The 23,703-nt window shown below is 35.9% G+C and overlaps 1 protein-coding gene across 2 annotated transcripts in view; it reads left to right on the top strand.

Moving 5' to 3' along the window:
* The window catches only part of MBOAT2 (membrane bound O-acyltransferase domain containing 2), a 93,191-nt gene extending 71,579 nt beyond the window's left edge, over positions 1-21,612 (top strand). The window contains exons 6-13 of one of the 2 annotated variants that reach the window (XM_027641029.1): positions 2,568-2,622; positions 3,413-3,596; positions 9,301-9,493; positions 12,423-12,526; positions 12,872-12,936; positions 17,764-17,896; positions 20,320-20,471; positions 21,036-21,612. In XM_027641029.1, coding sequence (XP_027496830.1) covers positions 2,568-2,622; positions 3,413-3,596; positions 9,301-9,493; positions 12,423-12,526; positions 12,872-12,936; positions 17,764-17,896; positions 20,320-20,471; positions 21,036-21,258 — 1,109 coding nt within the window. In that variant the 3' untranslated portion in view covers positions 21,259-21,612. Of the gene's footprint in view, positions 1-2,567; positions 2,623-3,412; positions 3,597-9,300; positions 9,494-12,422; positions 12,527-12,871; positions 12,937-17,763; positions 17,897-19,207; positions 19,303-20,319; positions 20,472-21,035 lie in introns of those variants that run through there. The other variant, XM_027641030.1, reaches the window with a different exon arrangement.
* The last annotated feature ends 2,091 nt before the right edge of the window (positions 21,613-23,703 follow it).

Raw genomic sequence — 23,703 nt, 5'->3', positions numbered from 1 at the left:
ATCGTTTCCTTGTTCTTGTGTGCTGTGCAAAGATGATAAATGGGCTTTCAAGGCACTGAGAAGGTGTTTAAAAAAAAAGGCAGGGAAAGCCACTCAGCTGGCCTCAAAGAATCTGCTGGCTGAAGGGAAATCTTAGTGAGATAGGGAAATGAAAAATTAATGGAGGCTTACTTGTATGCAGTATGTTTGAGACAGCAATGGCATTGCTCACCAGGTTATTTGAGCCTTAACTGAGTTCTTATTTATGTCTGTATATATATATGTATATATATATAACTGGAATCCATTTTAAATAGGCCAGTTCTTTCCTCCTCACCCCTCCAAAACCACAGATCATATTTCAGTGGTGAGATTCTTCTATTTAAGGTTTAAAGGTTTTTTCCTCCTTTTTCATACCACATCAATGGTGTGAAATCTTTCGTTTGACTAATTACCTTTATTTAGTGGCTAGTCTGGCTTTATGCAAGTTAACTTGGACACACTTGGTGATCTCTTCCTCCTTCTGACTTAAGGGTAGAATACTCATGGAATATAATGGCAAAGGGGACTCCTGCTCCAGTCAGTTTGCATTGTGTAGACTGTGAGAAACTGAAAGCTCTGCATGGGACACTTCTCTACACTAGCCATATTATGGGATCTGCATCTCTCTATGGGTGTCACGCAAAAAGGGGCAGAAAAGATCTATCTATCACCTTACAAGGCGTCTTTGTGTTAAATTTCTGTTTAAGTTTGTGTTAAATTCAGAGATTCACTACCTGAGAACTGTGATCTTTATGACCTTAAAGGTTGCACAGTCTTTCAAAATGCTTGACATTTTTTATTCAGTACCTTTATCAGCATAGAAATCTTTGCTATAGCACCCAGGAGAAGATGTGAAAATGTAACAATGAAGATGAGAAGGTGCTTGCATGAAGTTAGGGGATGATACTTTGTTCTTCAGTTACTTACTGAACTTACTCTTGAGTGAGTATGGATGAGGGTAACTTTCCACTGTGAAGGGTCGGGAGCAAGGAAGACATTTTTCCAGGTCATATTGAAAGAGAGGAGATGGCAAGTTGCTAACCCCTCTGTATTCTTGGCTTTGTTGAAGACTAGAAGTGTGGTTTTGAAGTTTTGTGTTTAGGTCACGGTCACACTGGAGTCACGCTGAGGCAACAGAGTTATCTTGTCTTTAGATAACAAGTGTTTCCATGAGTCACAGAATTAAATTAGGTTTTACTTCCCCCCAGCCCCTTAATCTTTTTTTGTCATGTCTGACTGAGTTTGATATCTAAAAATGAAGTTGGCTGCAGTTGAAACTTTCCTTATACTTGGATCAAGTATAAGGGCTCCCCTCTGTGGATATACTGGAATTGAGGAGTGGGGTCTAAGGCAACCATTCGGTGAGAGGAGGAGAAGGAGTATCTTCTTTAGAAACACCTGTTTTCATAAAGCACATTGGGATTTCATATCTATGTTACCTCTACTCTCATCAAACTTGTTTGGAAGTTGGCTGTTGGGTTTGAGCACTGCTACGGAGGAAGATAGTTGAAGTTGGATTTCATAAGCTTCACTTCCTTTAGGAAGCTATGTGCATAAAAATAAAGTTTTTAGTGGCAAAGAAAAATTGTAAATGTGAACAGCAGGGAATGGCTGCATGTGGGAATGTCTGAGCCACTGGAGAGGCAGCAGGAAGAGATGAAGGGGTCATTTTGGCAGGCAGGGCTGTCTGGTATAAACCAGGGCTGTCTGAAGGCGGGAGCTCTACTTTTTTGTGCCTCTGAATTAGAATATTTCATAATAACTTAAAGTGTTAAAAATAATATTTTTTACTTTTCTCTTTTATGGGAGTACAGATTTTGAAGACTCATTTTCAGGGATAGGTCACTAGCATTGCAGGAAGAGCCACATATGGCAAGAAGGTAAATTCAGTCTTGCTGCTGAACTTAGACTTGGCCTGCCCCCTTCTGCTAGCAGTGGTTAGGGCTTCTTGTTAGTGCTTGTGAAAAAGATTGTAGCATCCTTTGCTGCCGTGCCTGCCTCACTGGACCTTGGTCACAATCTTTACTTGCAGGGAAAAGGTGCTCTGGAGGTTTGCCTTAAGTTTAGAATTGCTGAAATCTGTCTTGCGTTGTGTTCATTCTACACATCAAAATTGTAATGACTAATGTAATGTCCCTGGGTTGCTGCAATGTTGAAAGGGTTTAGGGGCTTCTCCAGTTTCCAGGACTGGGAATAAAGAGTTTTAAAACCTGCAGACTTTGAAGTCTTAGCCAGTGTAGGAGAATTGTTTTTGTCAACACTTACCACAAGTTGTCTTAATGCTTTCCTGAAATCCATGTGATTTCAGGTTTAGGCACTGCTGGATATAACTGAAGATACAAAAGTTTGTAATTCTGTCAACAGTAAGAATTGTTTGATCCAACTCCAGCAAAAATGTTATGTGACATAATACCTCTGAAATTGTTTGAGGGGTTAAGAAATTACATTGCAGCATGAGGCTTGCTCTACTGAGTAAAGAAACAGCTAATTAATGTGTGGGAGTTTAGCTTTTCTTTATATTTTCTTTTTCCTGTCCTCTTCCCTAGGAATGTTTCGGAAAAATGAAGACTTGACTCCATCACAGAGGTGTTTGGCTGTAAGGTAGGCTTTCACACGTTTCTGCTTTGGGGCTGTTTTGTGTGCTTTATTAATGCTCTGTGCAGTTTCTACAGTTCACATTCAAGACAGAGAGTTTACAAGCTCATGTAAAACAGATCCATGCTTTTTATATTTGTAGCTTAATTTGTACATCTGTTCTTCCAAAAAATATCACTAGAAGTAGGTTTTTACTTATTTAGGAAAAGCATTATAAGTTCTATGCAGTGTATGCAAATTAATGTCCTATCAGACAGGAGACTAGTTAACAGTACACATATGAAGTAGCTGGTGAAGAAACATGCTTGTTTAATTCTGTTTTTCAGTATTTGACTTACCCTTTCTCCTTTCTTTATTCAGGAGACTTGAAAATAGTGTGTTGTCTTGGGCAAGAGAGGCTTGATTTGAGACATTTGCTTTAATTGAAATTATTGCCAGTTAACACAAAGCTTTGTTTATTGATTCAAAATAGAGAACCTAATACAGTTGAACAAACAGAGCAACAGCCTTTCCTTTCCTTCCCCAGGCTCAGCTTCAGTCAAACACCTCTGCTGGGCAAGGACAGGGTCATTAGAGTTCAGGAGGTCTGTCTGAAAATGCTCAGTATGGATTGGAAAGAAATTCTGTGTGTAGAATGTTTCAAGCTGTGATTACAGAAGACACATAAACTGCTTTTGTACATATGTTTTTTACTGCAATCAGAGTAAGAGATAACATGGAGTATGACTTTTCCTACTGTGGAAATTCTGTAGAACTACACATCCCATCTCACAAGTTGCTTGTCTTTGAATTACAGACGCATGCCAAGTCTACTGGAGTATTTAAGTTACAACTGTAATTTCATGGGTATCCTGGCAGGCCCGTTATGCTCTTACAAAGACTATATTACTTTCATTGAAGGCAGATCATACCAACTGCAACAGTCTGAAGCAAATGGGAAGGAAGATACAAAATATGAACAAACGGATCCTTCCCCAAATGTAAGATGTATGACTCTTGCAGTGCTGATGCTTACATAATCATTGCATGAAAAGCTTGGTTTGCACTCTTCATTTACAGGCATAACTTCTGAGCTCTGTCTGGAGTTCATTCATCAACAGAATACTTTCCTGCTCAAAAAGTTATATGCTTATTTTTTTAAGGCAGGTTTTCTCCATGGTTTCCAGACTGGATCTTGTGGATAAAAACAGATTAAATTGGAGCTTCCTAACAAGCTTATATGGTAAAAAGCCATCTTTAAATTAAAAGAGTTCATGCATGTTTCCTTCAAAGCATATACTGTGCTGAAAAAAAAAAGTCCTGGTAAGGAGAAAGTGCACAATTTATTGTTTGAAAGCTGATGAAAGTTCCAGCAAGGTTTCATGAATGTTCTCAAATTATGTTGGTTTTTAATGTTTATTTGCAACAAGTCAAAAACAGTCATATGTAACAAATTGAAAAACAGTCATAGAGAAATAGTTTCATTTTTTAGGCTTTGAATCATGTAGAGAAGAGATACTGAATGTGTAGTAACAGGTATACTAGCCATAACACTATGAATAGTGTTCTTAGCCACATAATTCTTTTTTTCTCCTTGTTCCTCTACTGGAAAAGAGACCAAATGCATAAATAAGATAGTCCAGTTGATCATGCCTAGCAAGAGAGATTGTATGACCTGAATTAAAATCAAAAGCTCACAAAGCTTGTTACTTTTAAAATTCAATCTCATTAGTTTAATGATCAGAGTACTGGATATTATCTTTTCACTCTTTTCATATTCTCTTAAGTAGGAGTATATCAGACATGTACATTTGTGTGTGCCTAAGATAATTATTAACACACATAAGAAGCAGAATTATCACGGGGTCAGCTGGAACACTTCAGATAGATGGCTTTTGCTAATTCCAGTGCCAGTTACCCATGTTCTTCTTATCTTGTGGATCATCAACTGTTGCTGGAGCAGATGAAGGCATTCCCACACGTAGCTGCTTGTCTCATCCTACCATCTAGAGATTATGTCCCACAGTTGGGCCAACAGGGAGTGCTTCCCCATCAGTTGTGGCATCTCCAACTACTTCCACCCTTTGAAGGTGGATGAGGATTCTTTGCAGTTCCATTCTACCCATCTGATGTGGCTGTAGTAACTTGCACCACAGGAATGTAAGAGTGGCTGGAGGATGATAACACTTCAAACTGCTCCACAAGTTGACAAAGCACAGAAGCTCACACAGGTGGGCTGTGGAGCGAGTAGTTAGGAAGGATGAAAGACAGGGGGAGAATTCCTTGCATAGATTGTGACACCACATGGTCCGTACTCTGCGTGGATGTGTTGTATTGACAAAATTGCAGACACTTCTTTTGTTTCTAAATGTTGTTTTGGCTCAGTAAAGTCCATGTACTAAAATCCTATTTCTGCAGAAAAATGTTATGTAGTAAAATTATTGCAAATATATGGAATTAAACCAAATCTGCCCAAATCAGTACTTTCCGAACATGCATCTACTAATTGCCTGATAGGATTTCCTGGCTTTTTATCACATAATCTTGCTAGCAATCTGGACAAAGTCAATAGGAATAAATGTAAACCTATGATGGCTTCTTCTTTCAGGTAAGCGGTTTTCCTTAAAACAATTGCTCTTAAGATGCTTGAAACTTTTTGCAATTTATGCTGCATTAGCTTTTAACATAAAAACAAAGAGAAGCTGTTTATGCTCTTGATACTCTATCTGCCAACTGGTGTTAGAGAAATTTGGCTGCATTTTATAACACCAGTGAGTATTGTGTGCTTTGGAGAAATATGAATGATACCATTTCACTGCATTTGCTGCATCAAATAAAATCTTCATTGTCTTGTTGTAGAAGAATGTTTAAATACCATTAACTTTGTATAAATACTTAAAATTTGTTCCTTGATTCTCATGTTATTATTTCAAGAAGAATAAATTGTTAGGTAACTATAAAAAAGAAATTAAATGTAATGGGGATCAGCAAATGTTAATGTAGTAAATTAAAAGCTGAGTTAGAGTAAGTTTAATTTTTTGTTAAATATAATTACATAACCAAAGTAGTTCATGCCAGCCTCCTCCTCTGTAATGTGTGTTGACTGCATGATGTTAACTTGGTTTAGTATTTTTGCTGTGTTCATTGCATGTTAAATGAATCAAGTCACCATATTAAAACTTACTTCTTATATCCCTCCTATTGTGCCTTTTTGCAAGCTATCAGTTGTTGGTGCTCAAAGTGGTGTCAACTCTCAGAAATTAATATCTGTCTTTGTAAGTTTCTTTTTATTATGGCTACCCTTAGATTCCTGTCAGCAGATATCTGCTTTTTTGCTTATTATGCAGACTCTTCGTACAGGTTATAAAGTTCTTTCTTAATTACCTATAATTTTTATCAGAAGTACCTCCCCCACATCATGTGCTTTAATATAGTTCAATATTACACTGAGCTTCTTGTTGATTATCAGGCAAGAAGTTCATTCAAATAAAATTTTTAAAGATTCCTCTCTACTTTTTTGTATCTGTTTTCATATATTATACATGTTTATACAGTAATATATTTCTAAAATTCCTGAACTCTGTGAGTGTTTTAGCTTTATTTCTTCAATTTAAAAAGCTGTTCCTGAACTCCTTTCTCAAATTAGGTATCTAACTTTCAACCTAATTATGTTCCCATCTACTTTATGCACATTTAATTTTGTCCTGGCACTGTCTTCTAGCTTAAGTACCTTTTCCCCTTCCCATTGTTGACCATATTTGATATTTTTATGCAGGTATGCCCAGTTGCTCATCAAAACTAAATGAACCAGGACTTTCTACCTTTTTGTTGTAAAATAATTTGTATATGCTAATTCATGTCAGGTCAAAGTTATCCTGCATCTTATGGTCTTTTAATTCCTTAACAGAACAGTTATTTTGATGCGTTGAAAACTTTAAAGAGCAAATTAAATTAAATTTCAAGTTATTTCATCCTTGTAAAACCTGACCAACACTCCTGTGAATGTGCAATCCAGTGATTGCCCATTTATGCTTTGGCAAAGAAGCTTTTATTAATAACCTGGTTAATTAAGTAATAGGAAGTGAATTAATATTTTACCAAATGCATTTCTGTAGGTAATTGAACTGTAGGGTTATGTTGGTGTCAGTGCACAGTGTTGTAGCCTGGTTCAGATCATTTGATCTAACCTGACTCTAACTTGCCATTGAAAATGAACCAAACAAAAAAAGCACTCACCAAAAACCACCAAAGAACAGAACACCTTCACTCCCCCTGAAGCCCCCAACAGCAACCAAATAAAAAAAACCACATAAAATGCCAAAAATCAAGGGTTTCATCTGATTAGTTTCTCTAATGTGTCTCACTATAAGGAACAAGAGTCAGTCCTGCAGCCAAGGAGTGGAAGCAGGGCAGAACTGGTGCTTTGCATTGCAGCTTGTGTTTGGTTTGTCCTTCAGAAACTCTGTTTAAACCAGTCTGGAAACTGCAGCTCCCAGACTTTGTAGAGGCAAGATATTTATCTCCATCACAGTTTTCTAAGGACACTAATATCCCTGATACTGATTCCTGTAAGTGGTATCAGCAGGCTGGGATGTATAATTATTGAGTGAAGTAGTATAATTTAAAAAAAAAAAAAAAGAAAAATTTGAATTTGTGGCAGAGTCCTGTATGAGTTCATTATTTTTTCTTAAGGTAAATTTTGTTGAAACCAAACCTTAAAAGGAGGGTTCACACCTCCACAATTTAGTTTAAAACCTTCAGAGAGGTACTAAACAGATTTCAGGTTGAATGGGCAGATTAATTATTTTTATTTACTAATAGAAAAATTGGTAAACAGTGGCAGAGGCACAAAGCAGGAGCTTATAAATATTGTTTCTCATGTGAAACTGAACGTGACTTTTAATTGTAGCTTAGACTTTGAAGTTGAATCCTTGCAGCTGTCTTCAGAACTTTGGGGTGATTCCTTTTGGTATTTACAAACATCAAACTTTTGCATTTATCAGGTACTGCATACCAGAATTCAAGATTCTTTAGTGTTATTATTAACACTGATTTTAAGAACATAACTTTTTCAGGAATTGAAATAGAAATTAAAGCCAACTAAACTTTGCTTCTGCTCTAGCAAAGAGAGAGGTGGAATAATAGTTCTAGAATAAGAAAGGAACACTTTTAGAAAGTTAATGCCCTTAATTTTGAATTCTTGTGGTAAAGTATTCAAATGAGGTTTATTAGAAGGCAAGTAGAAACAAGTAATTAAACACCAGTTTTAGCCATTAATCGGTAGCTGCCTCCTGAGTTTTCCAGCTGTGATTTCTGATCCTCTCTGAAATATCTTCTGAGATGAGCCACATGAAATATATGCAATATTCAAAAATACCCTCACTGTTTTACAGCTTTTTCAAATCAAATTTTTTATCAGGTTGTATCACCTGTATCATCTGTGTGACTGGGTGAATCTTTGATACTGTGTGTCTTGCCGAAGTCTGTGTTTTCAGTTGGATGTTTAATGGTCCATTCTGTATCATGAAACAGAATTATCCTTTATTTTGGAACTAGATATGTGAAGCTGAACTCTCAGTGAAGCAGAATGTTATCTTTAAAAGTTTGGGCAGGTATACTGGAAACAGCATGGACAGAAAAAGGATTCTGATTATCTTTTTGTTCTGATGCTTCAAAGAAAAATATATTGATTGTTTTCTTGTCAAGTTTAGTTTCTGGAGAATTTTAATGTAAATTAAAACTGTAATGTTTAAATATTGAGATTACTTAAAATAAAAACTTTAAAATTATATTTTAATGAACCAGCTCTCAAACTTCTCTTTTGTTGGTACTTGGTTTAGAGTGTTACCATGTTCCGAGAAAGTTCCTAAAGTATCTGTACTTGCGGTGTGGATCAGACTAGTGATTTAGAGCAGTCAGTATTAGAAATTATTGCTCTGTGTGTTTTATAATAGAACCGTAGAAATGTTTTCTTAAAAATAATACTGATTCTTTACTGTAGCGGTTATAGCAAAGCTGAGTTTTGAGAAAATCTGAGGAGGTCCTACCCGAACAACATAATTTTACACATCTGTGAGCGTATTATTTGTCCCCTTATAGCTCGATCATTCTTGTTGGGAAAAGAGATCTATATAGAACTGAGGTATTTTGGCTGAAAATTCATAAATTATTTCAATATTTTAGTTGGTTTAGCATTTAAATACTGTAATAATCTAGCAGAGATGATTGATATATTAAGTTGGGCAGCAATTGAAGACCTGCATTATGCCAAAGATTACTGAAAATAAACCGAAGCTTTGCCATTGTTTTGGAATCTCTACAGTAGTTGTACTCTGTCCTAGATTATATGTTTTGTGTTATGATGTCTTAAAAATTTACTTACTTCATTAATTTGGCAATGAAATAAAAAAAAAAAATGGAGCTGCAAAAGGTGTTCCCATTGTTGAAGGGTTTTTAGGGGCTTACTGTAGTCAGACTGGATTTGTTGTGTTTGCCAGGAGAAGGGGTGCTCACAACTTGATCAATGTAACAATATTCCTTGAGTCTCTGTAAAATGTTGCCAACTATTTTAAAGTTGGTAGTATATATTACAGAAAAATTGATATACATTTATATCTGTATAGGGAAGGAAGGTTATAATTTTCCTTTTTTTCCAGAAGATAAAAAAAAATGAAGCTTACAAATTCTCCCATCTTAAACTTTCAGATAGCTGTGGCACAGAAACTCTTGATCTGTGGACTGTCCCTACTCTTCCACATGACTATTACAAAAACTTTGCCAGTGGAATACAACATTGATGATAACTTCAGAGCTACAGCATCATGGCCTGTAAGGATTTTCTACCTATATGTGTCTCTTATGGCTGCCAGACCCAAGTATTATTTTGCATGGACTTTAGGTAAGTATATATTTAAAAATATAGTAATAACAAAAAGGGCACGTGTTGAGTTTCATTTAAGATGCTGCATACCTAAGAATATATTAAAAAGTGGCAGTGCCCTCTTGAGGCCTTAGGAAAACCTGATTGCATTTAAGTATTCTGAGGTATTGTCTCTCTCTTTGAGAAACAAAAGGTACCAAAAATGTAAGCACAGTGTTGTGACAGTGTTGCAAATGAGATCTTAGTCTCCTTTAGAAGTCTGAGTGAAACTTTAGGAGTTTTTTGGGGTGGTAGTGTTTTAATGAGCAACAACTTTAAAAAATAATAATAATAAAAAAATAACTCTAGTCTAATGTACAATCCCTCTTTTTTTCTTTTAAATTTATTTTGATACCTTGATTTTTGGCATATCTGCAAAGTTAATTTTTTGTGGTTAGTAATTTGCTTGATGTTACTCAAGCATGAAAGAAAATGAATATATTGAAATTCAGATGTATCGTACTTTTGCTAATAGTAGGTGGCATCTGCAGTACTATTTTCAGAATCTGATGGGTGTCACTTCAGTTTTAGTCTTTGTTTACCAAAAGTTTGTATGATGGGTGAGAAAACATCCTTAGTAACTGATTTAAACACTTGAATAAATTATATAGTTTAAAGAACCTTTTGCGTTTCACTTCATGTTATTTGAAATAGACAACACATACAACAGAAAACTACTTTATTTATGTAAGTTGACATCTTGGAAGTGGCTCACACAACAGATTTCATCAGCTTCCTCCTCCTCTCCAGTTTTACATATTTGTTTCATAATTCTTTTGAGAGAGAATCTGTGGGAACAATGCAATAAAGAAAGCTTTAGTGTAGCAGAGCAGCATGACTCATTTACAGCTGCTGGTTTCATTCCTAGTCAATGAATGAAACACTTTCAGCTTGTCTGGATATAGTAATTCTGGGGCTTGTTGTGGAATGAAATAATTTCAAATATTGTGGTCTTATGCACCCGTGTCATCATCTGTAAATCATAGGAGTCATCTGAAAAATGAATAATCTTAGTTGGTGGGATTTTTCCTTTAATACTTCAAATAGTCTTGTCCTTATGCACTTGCTAAAAGTATAGAGCTAGCATTCCTTTGGTAAAATACCAACGAAAATAAACTATGCCAACTCTGTGCTTTTAGTTTGCTAAATAGCTTTTTTTAAAACTTCTTCCTTCCACTTTGTCTCATCTAAACTTATATTGGTAGGAGTAGAATATGAGGGGGCTTTAGCAGTTTTACTGGACGTTATGCTGTTGAGTTGTACGCTACTTCAGAAAAAAATTTGTTAATAAAATAAATTACTTTAAAGAAATACTTACTAAAATGGTTGTGAATAAAATGAGTAGTTACTCTAGCTGTAGTCTTTGTACTTTAGCTAGCAAGAGTATGAGATTTGTGTCTTCAGCTGTTTCTAATTGTGCATAAAACCATTGCCTAATATTTGAAGTTGACATCAGTGACATCAGATGTAGGGCAGCAGATTTTGTTGCTTTCAAAGATTTTTTTTTTTTTTAAATTTTCACAAGAAAATAAAAATATTATAAATTACCCTATATTCAATGAAACGTTACAAAGCCCTTTTCCAAACTGGTGGATAACAGGAAAAACTGAACTTCAGGAAAGAAACCGTTTGTGTGTTTGAGTCAATTGTTTCTTATACTTTCCAAATACACAACATTAATACCTTCAAAAAGTTGTTGAGAAGAAAGGAAATTATAAAAAATACAAATTTTTCTTACATGTGGCTATTGTATGAAGTAAATTCTTTTCAATGTGGTAATAAAACCTGTGCAGTATCTCCCACGTTCCTGGCTGTAATTGAAAAGGTCACAATCTAATTACAGTGCTTTAAATGAATTCTGAGCTGACAGAGAGGGCCCTGTAACTAGAGGACTAGATCTGTATGGCTTCTGCAGAGCCTTTTGCCTACCTTAATTCCAGTTCCTCAGGACTCCTCTGACATGGTAGAAGGGCTGGCATTCTTCTGCCCATGGTCCCTTAGTGATCCATGTAAGTGGTTGGGTTCATGCCTCGTGGATGTGTGTCCATGTTTGGGTGCATTCCACCAAGCACCTGGTTCAACAGAGGGAATACTTGGGAAAAAAACTATCTCATTTCCTTGCATGTGGCCATCCTAATTTGAACAGCTGAGGAAATTTTAATGTCTGAGCTAACAAAGCTCAGGCAAAAGTAATGACTGAAAGGGGCAGGCAGCAGAGATCCCTTGGATTTTCCTGCGTAGTCTGGATGACAGCAGTGCTTTTTCTCCTAGGGAAAAACATTGCTTGCTTTGAACTATCTGACCTTTGACATGCAGTGTAGACACTTCACATTCAGAGGTGTTAACAGTGGCCTTGTGCCATTAGTGGAACTTTGACAAATTCTGCATTACTTAAAAAATTACTGTTTTCTTTTGTTAGGGTTGCACTGCTCTGCATGGGGTGCTGTGAGTGTGCACCTGCTTGAAGGGAATTGTGCAATTTTATCTTTATGCATTAAACATTAAACATTGCTGTTGCTGCATAATGAAGACCAAAGACACGCATCTGAGCATTGAGCTGCTGTCTCAAATCATTACAACCAGATACTGTTTCATAGTCTTGATGCATGTTATTAAGTTTGTTTTTCTGTCAGATTGCTCAAGCAAGTCTAAGTAGGTGCTATGAGAGAGAGGGAACACCTGTATTGTGAAGTAGATAGTGCTACCTTTCATTCTTGTGCTTTTGTACAAGTTTTTGAATTGAAATCCAATGTGTTGCTTCGATTGTTTTCTGTTTGTTCAAGTGATCCTCAGTATTTAAAAGAAAAAATAAATGTAGCCTTTAAGGTGTGATAAATATTTTTAGCAAACTACATGCTGTGTGATGCAGACGTTTATAATTAATTTGTTTATTTTTGTTTCTTTGCAGCAGATGCAATTAATAATGCAGCAGGGTTTGGTTTTAGAGGCTATGATAAAAATGGAGTTACACGTTGGGATCTAATATCAAATCTGAGAATCCAGCAAATAGAGGTTTGTTTCTGGCTCTTTTAAAAAAACCTACATGCCCATGTAGGTAGTTATTTGTAATTTCAGTAACTTTCCTACGCATTTTGTTCCTTAAGGTAGTGAGTATGTTTAAAGTCAGAAATGATGTGTTCGCATCCTTAGGAAAGGATGGAAAATAGTCTGTTTTGAACATGTTCTACTTGTCAATTGATTTCCAAAATATTTTGTGGTTATAAGTAGTTGAGCAAATAACTTATTCAACTCATCACAAAATTGGTGGGGGAGGGTTTATAATTTATACATGAGAATTTTGAAACACTTTATAATACTTCACAATTATAGAAATAATTAATTTGTTTTATTTTACAGTTTTCCACAAGTTTCAAGATGTTTCTTGATAACTGGAATATCCAAACAGCTCTTTGGCTCAAAAGGTATTTATTTCTTAAAGGAAAGCTTTTTTCCACTGAAGTTTCTTAGATAAATATTTCTTTGAAGATGATGTAACATTTAAAACTAAAACCCCACAACACATCAGTTGTTTAGCAACTCCGCAGGACATTCTTCTTGTAATACTTGAGTTAAAGCCTCTGAATTTAAGACTTCACTCAGTGTAGACTATCAGGTTATGACAGAAACAGTTTTTCTTCACTGGCCAAAGGGAACATAAAACTGTTTATCTGTGGGGGCGTCTTTTTTCCTCTCTTAGCATTCAAACCAGCGCATGTTGCTGAGAACAGCAGGCAAAAAGTACATCTCAGCCTGTGAAAGCTCTGCATTATTTTTAGCCACATAGTGATATAGGAACTTCCATTCGTTTTGTGAGAGAACTTTCTATGCTCCTTCCATTAAGAGTTGCAATGTGCTGTCAACAGAAATTGCAGATATCCCTCAGCTGCACTCTTTCCTTGTCTGGGAAACAGGTATAGTGTCCTGTGAACTACATCCTTCTACTTCTTTGTGGTAACTAGAAAGTAAAAGTGTTCCTGAGTAGCATGTGGGTGTTGTTTCCCTTCTTCCAGTCTGTTGAGTTGGATCTCTATCGATAGGTGCAAGTTTGAGACCCCTATCTTGGGATCACTCAGAGGACTTAACCCCTTATTCTAAGATAGCTGGCAACAGGATGTTTCTTCCATCAAATTTCTTCATAGTGTTTTCTCTTCCTTTCATAATTTCATCCCTAAATATTTTGCTGACTCAATTAAAAACAGAAATTGAGTTTCATGAGATTATTCTGGTTGGCTCAATGGTCAACAGGATCTATTGCTAAGACAATGAACAAAGAAGAATTGCATGTTTGCAGGTATTGAAATGTATCATTTAATAAAGAAAATAAGTTATCTAGCTATTTTAATTTAGTTAGAGAACAGAAATTTATCAGTATTAAAACTTAACAGGAAAAGGTTGTATTCTAACAAACTTTCAAATCTCCTAAATGGAGTGATTCTAAAGAAACACTCTTATTAGTGAAGAAGCATAACACTTCTGCTAAGAATTGAAAGAAAAAAAATTCAAATCAGTTGCTCAGAGGGACAAGAAAATAAGATGTGAAGAAAAATTAAAACCTCCTTTAATAAATATTTTTTAAAACAATAGTAGAAGAATCCTTGAGGATAGTCTTAATCTTTGAGGATCATCTAATTTTATTCTGCCACAGTGAACGGGAGAAGGGTGGATGTTTTCTGGAGGTTTTGTTGCAAGTAAGATTGTTTTAATTGATTGTATATGAGGTCCATAGTGTTAGAGAATATATATTATATTACTAATAATTTGGTTGATTGCAATGCTACAACAATTAGAGTGGAGGACAAGCTCATATATTACTTTAAACATCCACTTTTAATACCTCACCTTTTTATCATTTATAGAAGTACCTAAACTGTTAGCCATTTATCTCACATGAAATAGCAGACATCAGCATTTGTTCTGTTTTTTTCTAATACTCTCTAAAGCAAAACTGAACCACCAGAATCACAGGATTTAAACCCTGATTGTGTGTAAAAACAAACTCCTTGTAAAAACCACAGTTAATGGAGCTACAGATCACAAAGAATTTTAGTAAACGTTTAACATAGATCATAAGATATAGCAATTCAGAGGTGTTATTGTTACAAGGATGCAAGTTAAAATAGATGTTTACATGGCAGCATATATCAACAATACATAACACCATAGTGTTTCCTGACTGGGAAAACTGTTACGTTCCCCCCTTAGCCTGTTCACTCTCTTTTCCGAAGAAACCATCTAATGCCATTTGTCTTTGGTCATGTTTGCAAAACTTTTCTGGTTCTTGTTACTTGATTCTGACCTCTTTCCAAACTTCCTGTCTTCTTAGAGTGGATGTAGTACTTCTGCTAAGACCTTCAAGGTCTTTCCCTGGCTTGTTACAGGCTGAGTTGAATAATTTGACTGGATTAATTGCCATTATTTTCTGTAGGTAATACTGTGATGTATTAGGAAGAGTGTTATATCTGTCTTTTTGTGCAGCAGCAATCTACTGTTGATTCATGCTCAGCTGATATTCAGTGTTTCATACTGTTGATTCATATTCATACCCAGCTACGCTTTTTCAGGAATGTTACAGGAATGGTGCTGTTTTGTATCTTCCACTTTTCTTATTAGATATTCTATGCTTTGGACTTCATCTTGTTGATTTCAGAACATCCTTCAAGTCTATCAAGATCATTTTGGATTCTAGTGCTATATCGGCTAAGAAAACAATGCCAATCTCGTCCATCCCACCTTCCACCCCAAAAAAGGAAGGGAAGACAAGGTGGAAAAATGTACTTCTCAGTCTACCACCCAAGTTAGTAATGAAAATATAGAACCAGACAAAAGGCAATACTCTTCTTGAACAGTTGATGCATCCTCCCACTTCCAGAGCAAATTATGGATAAGATAACCTGAACCACCTGTATTTGAATATATTTTTGCAACCTGTTGTGATGACCATATTTCCTTGATGTGTTTTTAGGAATGTCAAATGAAGCATTTGAACATGATTTATTATTACCAAAACCATGGAAGAGTTTAAGTGTACTTTTTACTCTTTGAAATTGAAACCTGATGATTTTTTGTAGTATATCTTACCTGACTCGCATTGATACAACTGAAATTTGGTTAGTTAATTTGGTTAATTAATTTAGTTAGTTTTGTTAGGTCTTGAATGCTTTTCAGGGAACTATTTCAGTAGTTTAAACCAAATAAAGATTGAAGCCATGTATCAGTTTATTAATGAGACATAATTAACCACTGCTCAGTAAAATATATGTTCAGAATTAATAGCAGTACTAGAACAGATAACACTTTGTGTGTGCTTAGTGCTCTGGTTTAATAAACATTTCTAAACCCTCTTCTGTAACTAATCCCGAGCAGTTTAAAAAGCACACATGTATGCACACAGTTACATGCAAACTGCACCTCCTCTCCCAAGGACATATGGGATACAAACCCACACCTCCTCCTGGGAGTGTGGGCCCCCTGCTTGTGTGCACTACCTGTGGGAGACGTGAGTGCTCTAGCTCGCTGTGAATCTGCTGATTCGCATGCCACAAATTCCTGTACCTGCAGCTGACAGGAACGAGATCCTGCTCCCTGGCATGGCACACTGCACTGACAGTCCCCTACCTGGGTGCAGGAATGCTACTGTGTCTACCAGGGATGCTCTGTCTTGGCTGAGACAGAGGTCATAGTGCTGGTGGGGTGACGTCTGGCAGTGTCAAACGAGGTTTTGGTGACTGGTATTTTCCTCCAAGATGTCTCCCTGACTCATCACAAATTTTCCTAAAGCTTTTGTACTTCTGAGGCTGACAGATTCTTTGTCAAAAATGTTTCTTTGAAATTCTATGTTTACTATTTAGCCTGACCCAGTGCTGCTTTTGTCTTTAAGGTGATGTACTTGGGGCAAATGTCCTCAGGTACTTTTGTGTATTAAGCATGTAAGCACCTGCCCTCCACTTAGCCCCATGTTCTCATCTTATTGGCCGTTGTGAGCGAAGCCCTTTAGCAGGAGGAGAGGGTTGTGCTCATATCCTGCACTGAAGACCTCATAAGATAAAACTTACCACATCTATTTGACTGGAATAAACTAAATTAGCAAAATACACTTTTGATCTTTCCCTATTCAGATGCTGTCTTTTTGCCTTCTGTCCTTCAACATTGACTGCATCAGTAGGTCTCAGTAATCTTTTGTATACATGGAAGTTGTAGTAAAGTAGTTAGATTAGTAGTGACTGTTTTGGCCCTCTGTATCATTAGCTTGTCGTCTTCTTTAAATAATAGACATGAATTCTCTTCTTTTTTTCTGTTACTTGCTATGTAGTTACAAAACCTTTTACATATTGGTGTTTATGTCCTTTTTAGTTAAAACTCATTTTGTGTGTTAGCCATAGATTTGTGTTCATGCATGGCTGTGGTGTTTATTTTTGCTTCATGTTAGTTTGTATCTGTTTCCATATTTCCTATTGCTTTTTGGTTTTCAGATCATTAAAGACATTAAAGAAATCTTGGTGAAGCCATATCAGGACCTTACCATGTTTCCTATCATTCTTCCACATCATGATGGTTTGTCATTGTGTCATATAATGTTGTCTTCTAGAAAATACCTTTCTTGGATTCCTTTTTCCTTTCTTTCTTCTAGAATTCTTTACTGTAGGACCTTGCCTAATAGTTCAGAGTCTCAATTTTTATATAATAGAGTTCAGCATTGTCCTTATTTGATATTCTTGCAACAGTAGAGTATTTATTACATTTTCATCATCATGCTCACCTAATTGTGTCACACAGACATATTTTCAACTCTAGTCTCTTTATTATTCAAAATTGAAAGTAGTATTTACTTTTCCCATTCTCCTATAGGCTGCTTTCATTTTGTGAAAAGCATGTATCTGACTCATTGCAAGAGTCTCCAGGGTTGTCTGCACCTTCCAGTGTAGCTTTTCAAACACATTCTTGGATGGCTCAAGATCCCTCATTAATGCCAACACCCATCTTTGGATGATTGTGTATCCCTTCATTATGAATAAATACCATGTGTGATGGCACTGAGCACAGGTTTGTGCTGAGGGCTTAACTGGGAGCTGTGAATAGCTCTAAACATTTTCTGTAAGTCATAATACAGTGGCAATATTATTAAATAACAGGAAATTGCAATTGCATTCAAACTTCTGTGTTGGAGGTGCAACTGGTAAAAGTAAAAAGGATGACTGAGAAGATTGTGAGTGACTTGTGTTATTTATCTTGAATTGTTTTTGACTTGCTAGAGTGTGCTATGAGCGAGCCACCTTCAGCCCAACGATCCAAACCTTCATCCTTTCTGCCATCTGGCACGGGGTTTACCCAGGATATTATTTAACATTTTTAACAGGAGTACTAATGACACTAGCAGCACGAGCTGTAAGTACCAACCAAGTATCTTCTTAAATAATATGTTTTATAAAAGAAAATTGATCATATTCTGTAGTCCAAAGATGCCCTTTACAGTTTATACACAATCTGTCTGATAGGAGTGTTTACTTTTTTCAGTTAAGAGAGCAATGGGAATGATTAGATGTAAGGAAGGGTTGACTGGTGGAAACAAAGAAGACTGTACACAGCCTATAACATTTTTGTAGCATATCTTTTGTGGAAGCTCTTCCTCTGTATTAACTGATCCTGTGTTACTGGCATACTGAATAGGTTGATGTTTTCTAAGATAATTTTGAAGAAATCACTGATGATGAGTAGCTCCCTAATTTCTGTCCAGTACTAGTGTAAAGGTGGTAACTAAAGAATGCTCCCTGTCAAGCAGCAGATAAAAATCTCTAGTGCAGCTACCATTCCAAGTTGGCCAGCCAGCAGTGCAGTCACATTAACAAGCTTTTGCAGCTGCTACTCAGAACCATATGGAACCAGCAAATCTGCCAAGAAATCTCTCACAGTTCTGCTTGAGAAAGCTGTGTAAGAACAGAGACAGGTTTATCAGTTACTCAGTGGAAAAGAGGAACAAATTACATGTCAGAGGAGCATAACTGACCACATTTTTCGTTGAAAGAACCAGGAAAATAAGAAATGAAGCAGACTACTCTTTGTTGCTCTAATAGCTAGGGGAAGGTGGTATTTCAGACTTAGATTGTTTCTACAACAATAAAACAGATGCTTCTCTTTCTTGACAAGATGAGGACACAATCCTTGTTTGACAGAACTGACTCCTTTCTTTACAATAGATGTAGCTTTCTTCTTCTTCCAGACTATCACAGGGAACTTTTGACATTTATCAGCCAGGGGCTGGTGCAAAAGCCAAGGTTCTGGGACAGTTCTCAGGTAAAAGTCGTTTACTCAGTGAGATGAGTCCAGTAAATAGGAGTGTTCACTGCACTTCATCCTGAGCTTCTCTAGTAACGTGTGTTGTATTCACATTTCATATGTATCAATCAATAGGCTAGTAAAAAAATAGTTTGAGTTTCTGTATTAACAGGTACTTAATATTAACTGCTAAGATATATTAGAAGTACTTCAGCATAGTTGTTATTTAACTCTATTAGCCTTTAACTGCAAAGTGTGGTAGCTTTGGTCCACACTTTGTTCTGTCATGCCTAAGCATATATTCAATTTGTTTTACCTCCTTTAATCATTACACATTTCAAAATCAGGTATTTACTAGGGGCAATTGTAGATTTGTGTTTAAAGTTGTCTTTCAAGTCCTAAAATACAAGATTTCTCTACAAGAAATTCTGTGAAGCTTCATCTGAATTCTACAGAACTCAGGAACAAGTCATTGCATGTGATCATAGGAGGAAACTGGGTGGAGATTAGGATGAAGGGTATGTGGCCAGAATGACTTGTTTTACTTAGCTTAACTAGGCAAAGGCTGAGTGGCAATGCTGTATCTACAAGGCAATTTGGTAAGAACAAGAGGGGTAAAGAAAGGTTTTAATGTAAAGAATTAAATCAGCAGGAGCTAGCCTTGTGTATGTTCTTTGGAAACAGGAGTTCTAAAGAAACAGAGATTTGAAGAAACTAAACTGTGCACTTTGGTGCTGCATTTTTGCTTCAGTGCAAGTGACTGGGAGATGGAAACTGTGATACGAAGCTCAGAGAGGCTGAATGGAGCCCATCTTGGCTTCTCAGCAAATAAGATTTAAAGCAAGGATGATAGTTCAGTCAAAGGAAGGAAGGACAAAGATTTACTGGTGTCTTTTAACTATAGACTTAAATAAAACTGAACCCAAATCTGTGTGGGTTTTGGATTTGGATTTTTTTCAAATACCTTTGTTGTTCTGTTGTTTGAACAGAATTTTACAAACAAAAGAAGACAGCATAGAAAATTGAGTCAGTTTATATCAATCCCACTAGATAGTAGTTGTTATTAAGACTCCTGAAATATATAACTAGAACTGATATTTTGTATATTCTGATTTATAACCTGCTTGTCCTAAAATATATCTTAAAACAAGTATATGAAAATGACTTACCATATAGAAGCTTTCATCAGAAGGATTCTGGCTTTCATTTATTGCAACCCTCTATATTTATAGAATGCCTTGATAGAATAGAGTTGTCCTGATTCAGACAACCAGTGCAAAGTTGCATTGGGTTTTATGGAGGATTCATTTACTTAAATTCTGCTTAAATTGATAAATGTTTAAATTCCTGTGTTGGATGAAGAGCAGGGAATTTGAACTGACTCCTGTTGAAGCTGAGGGGCATTTTGAGTAGTTCAAAGATATTTGACCAAACTGTAGCATTTCAGTTCATCCTATGAATTTTGTGTCAATGCAACAAACTCTGAGCTCCCAAGGTTTATTCCTAAGCTAATTTTCTATTACCTGCTTTTTCAGATAAGAAACAATATCAGACACTATTTTGTTGAATCTCCTGCTGTTAAAGTGTGTTATGATATTATAACATGGATGGCAACTCAAATAGCAATAAGTTACACAGTCGTGCCATTTGTACTGCTCTCTGTAAAACCTTCTTTCACCTTTTACAGGTAAGGACGTTCTACCTGTTTCCTTTTCTCTAACTTGAAATAGAAGTGTTTTCTGCAGTGTAAGATTTTTGAAGCTATTGTAATTATAATTATAAAATTGATTTATTATCTGAGTGGACTGTATTTCTGTTCCAGTGCTCGAACGTGGCGTGTGTTATGTATGAAAAACCTTAGAGTGCTTTCATTTTGCTATCGTATTGGACTTATTTTTCCTGGGGCAGGGAAAAAAACCCAACCAAAAACAAAACCAGAGGGTACCTTAGAAATTACTATATGCCCTTGAATTATTTTACAGCAAGACTAAGTATTGACTTCCCAGAAGTAACTTGTGGAAAAAATTAGAAAGCAAATTTCTGTTCACTTTATATCTTGCTACAGCACTAAATACTGTAAGGGAGGACTTAATTTCTGATTTCCCCCTTATTTTACTTTTCTTAAAGGAAATACTAATGTTTTCTTATCTTACATTCGAAGTATGCAAGTAGGTTTTGACAGTTTATTCCTTAAGTATCCTGTAAGAGTGGTGAAAGTTTTATTGAATTATTATTTCTCTTTGTTTTTTAGCTCCTGCTTTTTCTGTCTTCATATTGCCAGCATTCTGGTGTTGTTGGTATTTCCATTGAAAAGAACTCAAAAAGGAAGTCAAAAGCATGAAACCATCCAGCCTGTGTGGTCCAAAACACTAGAAGAAGAAAATGTTTTGCAAAAGAACAGTTACTCCACAACAAATAATAGTTTCAGTCAGAAACAAGAAATAACCTGCAGATATCAAACATTAAAACAGTGATTGAGGAAATACTATGATGAATATATTTTGTATGTTTTCAGAAACCCATTTTTAGCACCTTTTAAAGGGGTTTGTATTTGTTTGCAAAGATGTTTAGTAAGAAAAGAATGCATTACCTAGGAAAATCACATACAATAGCAAGACTGGAAACAAAACAAATTAACCCCTCCCATGCCATGTCCCTGTGGGTCACGCCTTATATGAAGATGTTACCATTATTTCAATGGGCACTCAGGACTTGCAACGTATGTCCATAGGGTCATATGTGTGCCCTTTGCTGAATGTACGTTGTGTATCCCAAGGCACTGATGGGGTGGAATAAAATTGTGTCAATCTAGGATTAACAAATGGAAAATGATTTTTCCAAATGAATAACTTGCCTTAAACCCTCTATTTACTGAAATATTGTTTCTAAGTGGGTGTTTTCAAGTTTGATTTTACATGGAAAGCGCATTTCAAATATATAACACTATATGCTATAACGAAGATAAAAATAGGAAATGCAAAGTCACTAGAAGACTTTTGAATCTTTAAAAGGGAATTGCAATAAGCATCTCAGTATTTGGAGGGTTTTCTTAAAGTATCTCAAACTATTACAGTGGATTACAGAACTGTAAACATTGATGCCAAATTATAGTTAGGTTTCTTTCATAAAGAGTATGATTACTCTGAATGGATTAAAATGGCCCTTCTGAACAGATTAAAAACAACTCAAGGTTCACCTTTTCCAGGGCTTGATGGCTCTAATGTAGTTTGCTTTTATTTTAAAGTACCTAAACCCAATAAAACACTGCCAAGTGGGCTTTGCAGCTAGAGGAGGAAAAGCGGCCGTAAGGCACAGAAGACAACGCGCAAGCACTGGGATTTCAATGAAAGTGCAGTTTTGCCCTTAAATACCAGAAATACTTGTTCTAGAATAGAACTGTTTTACAAAACGTGATTTTTAATACTTAAAGTTATTTTGAATTTTCAGGCATCAGTTAGTTGATGATGCTTTCAGTATAAAATAGCAAAATTACCTTGAAGCTCCAGTGTGTAGGTAGTCAAATATGAAATGACTATCATAACCAATTTCTATGTGCTTGATAATTGATGGTCCTTTATCCAAAGAAGTGTATGAATTTGAGGAAAAGTTTTTTCTTTAAATTTTAGATGCAAAGTTCATATCATATTTGTGGGTAACCTAATAGAAGAAAGAAATCCTTCAGAATATCTGACCTACTGAATCATGGAAGTGTGTCAAGGAAACAATGCAGTGGTTATGTCTATTCCAGACCATTTATTGTGATGATGGTCACTGCTAGAGTACTGCTGTTAAAGGGCTACATTTTAATTGCTTATATTCTATATTTTCTTATAATTTTTTTAAGTAAACTCAAACTGTTTATCCACATGGGGTTTATTTTTAATTTTACACCAGACACAAAATACTACCAGAGAAAAATAATGCAGCTTGTTGATTAATAACTAGCAATGAGTGAGAAAAATGTTGTAATATTTTGAACCTTAAATTTTTCATTGAATATCTAGGACCAGTCAGATTAATATTGTTAGTACTAGAAGTGCAATGGTGGTCCTCAGCTTTGGGGATACAACCATGGAAGAAATTGTCACTGTACTTCTTGTGTACTCTCAAAGAACCAGATCCTGAGTTTGGTCAGAGTTGTTTCTGTGCTGCCATACTTCTGTATCTGGCCTTTGGCTCCTTGCCTAAAACTCCAGGAGGAGGATAACATACTTTTCCATATATATATAGGTTAGCACTAATTAGTCTACACAGTTAGAAAGGGGAAACTGAATACTAAATGAGAGCAAATGAGTCTGTTTAGATGAGCTGGGATGTTCATTGTTTCAGTGACAGCTGTATTATCTTTAAAATAAAATAATCTGATTTCTAAATCCTTACTTTGATTGCCCAAGTAGACTTCCCCTTACATGGGGTCATGGTTATCATATGCCTCTTTGAAACCACATTATGTGTTTCTTGTTAATAATAAGGGAACACTAGTTTATTTTTTGGTCATCCTTATTAGATACAGAATCAGGAAAGACATTTTTTTGCTTTCTGTACTTGAAGGGATATTTACATAAGAGAACAAATTAGAATTGCAAATTTTTGGGTGGGTAAGTAAAATTAGGGTTGATTCTTTCAGCATTTGTTACTGTTGAACTTAAATTCATCTTGTTGGTTCAGTCTGCATATCTACCCAAACAAACACTTTTGGATGCCAGTACAACATCCAGTGTGCCGTTTTTCTGTTAATGTTCTGGTACTCTTGTTTTCGTCTTTCGGCATGTGTGCAATGGAGGCTTACTAATTCTTCTTAATGAAATATGAAAACAGTTGTAAACACTCCCAGAAAATAAGCAGGTTTAGGATAGTGCAGGCTTGTGTGTGACTTCAGTGTGAGTCAATTCACAGGTACAGTTTCGTTCAGAACTTTT

This window comes from Corapipo altera, unplaced genomic scaffold (assembly GCF_003945725.1).
Source record: "Corapipo altera isolate COAL_440 unplaced genomic scaffold, ASM394572v1 46, whole genome shotgun sequence".
In the NCBI taxonomy this organism is placed as follows: domain Eukaryota; kingdom Metazoa; phylum Chordata; class Aves; order Passeriformes; family Pipridae; genus Corapipo; species Corapipo altera.
The sequence above is the reverse complement of the archived record's forward strand: the minus strand, read 5'-3'. Positions and strand labels throughout refer to the sequence as shown.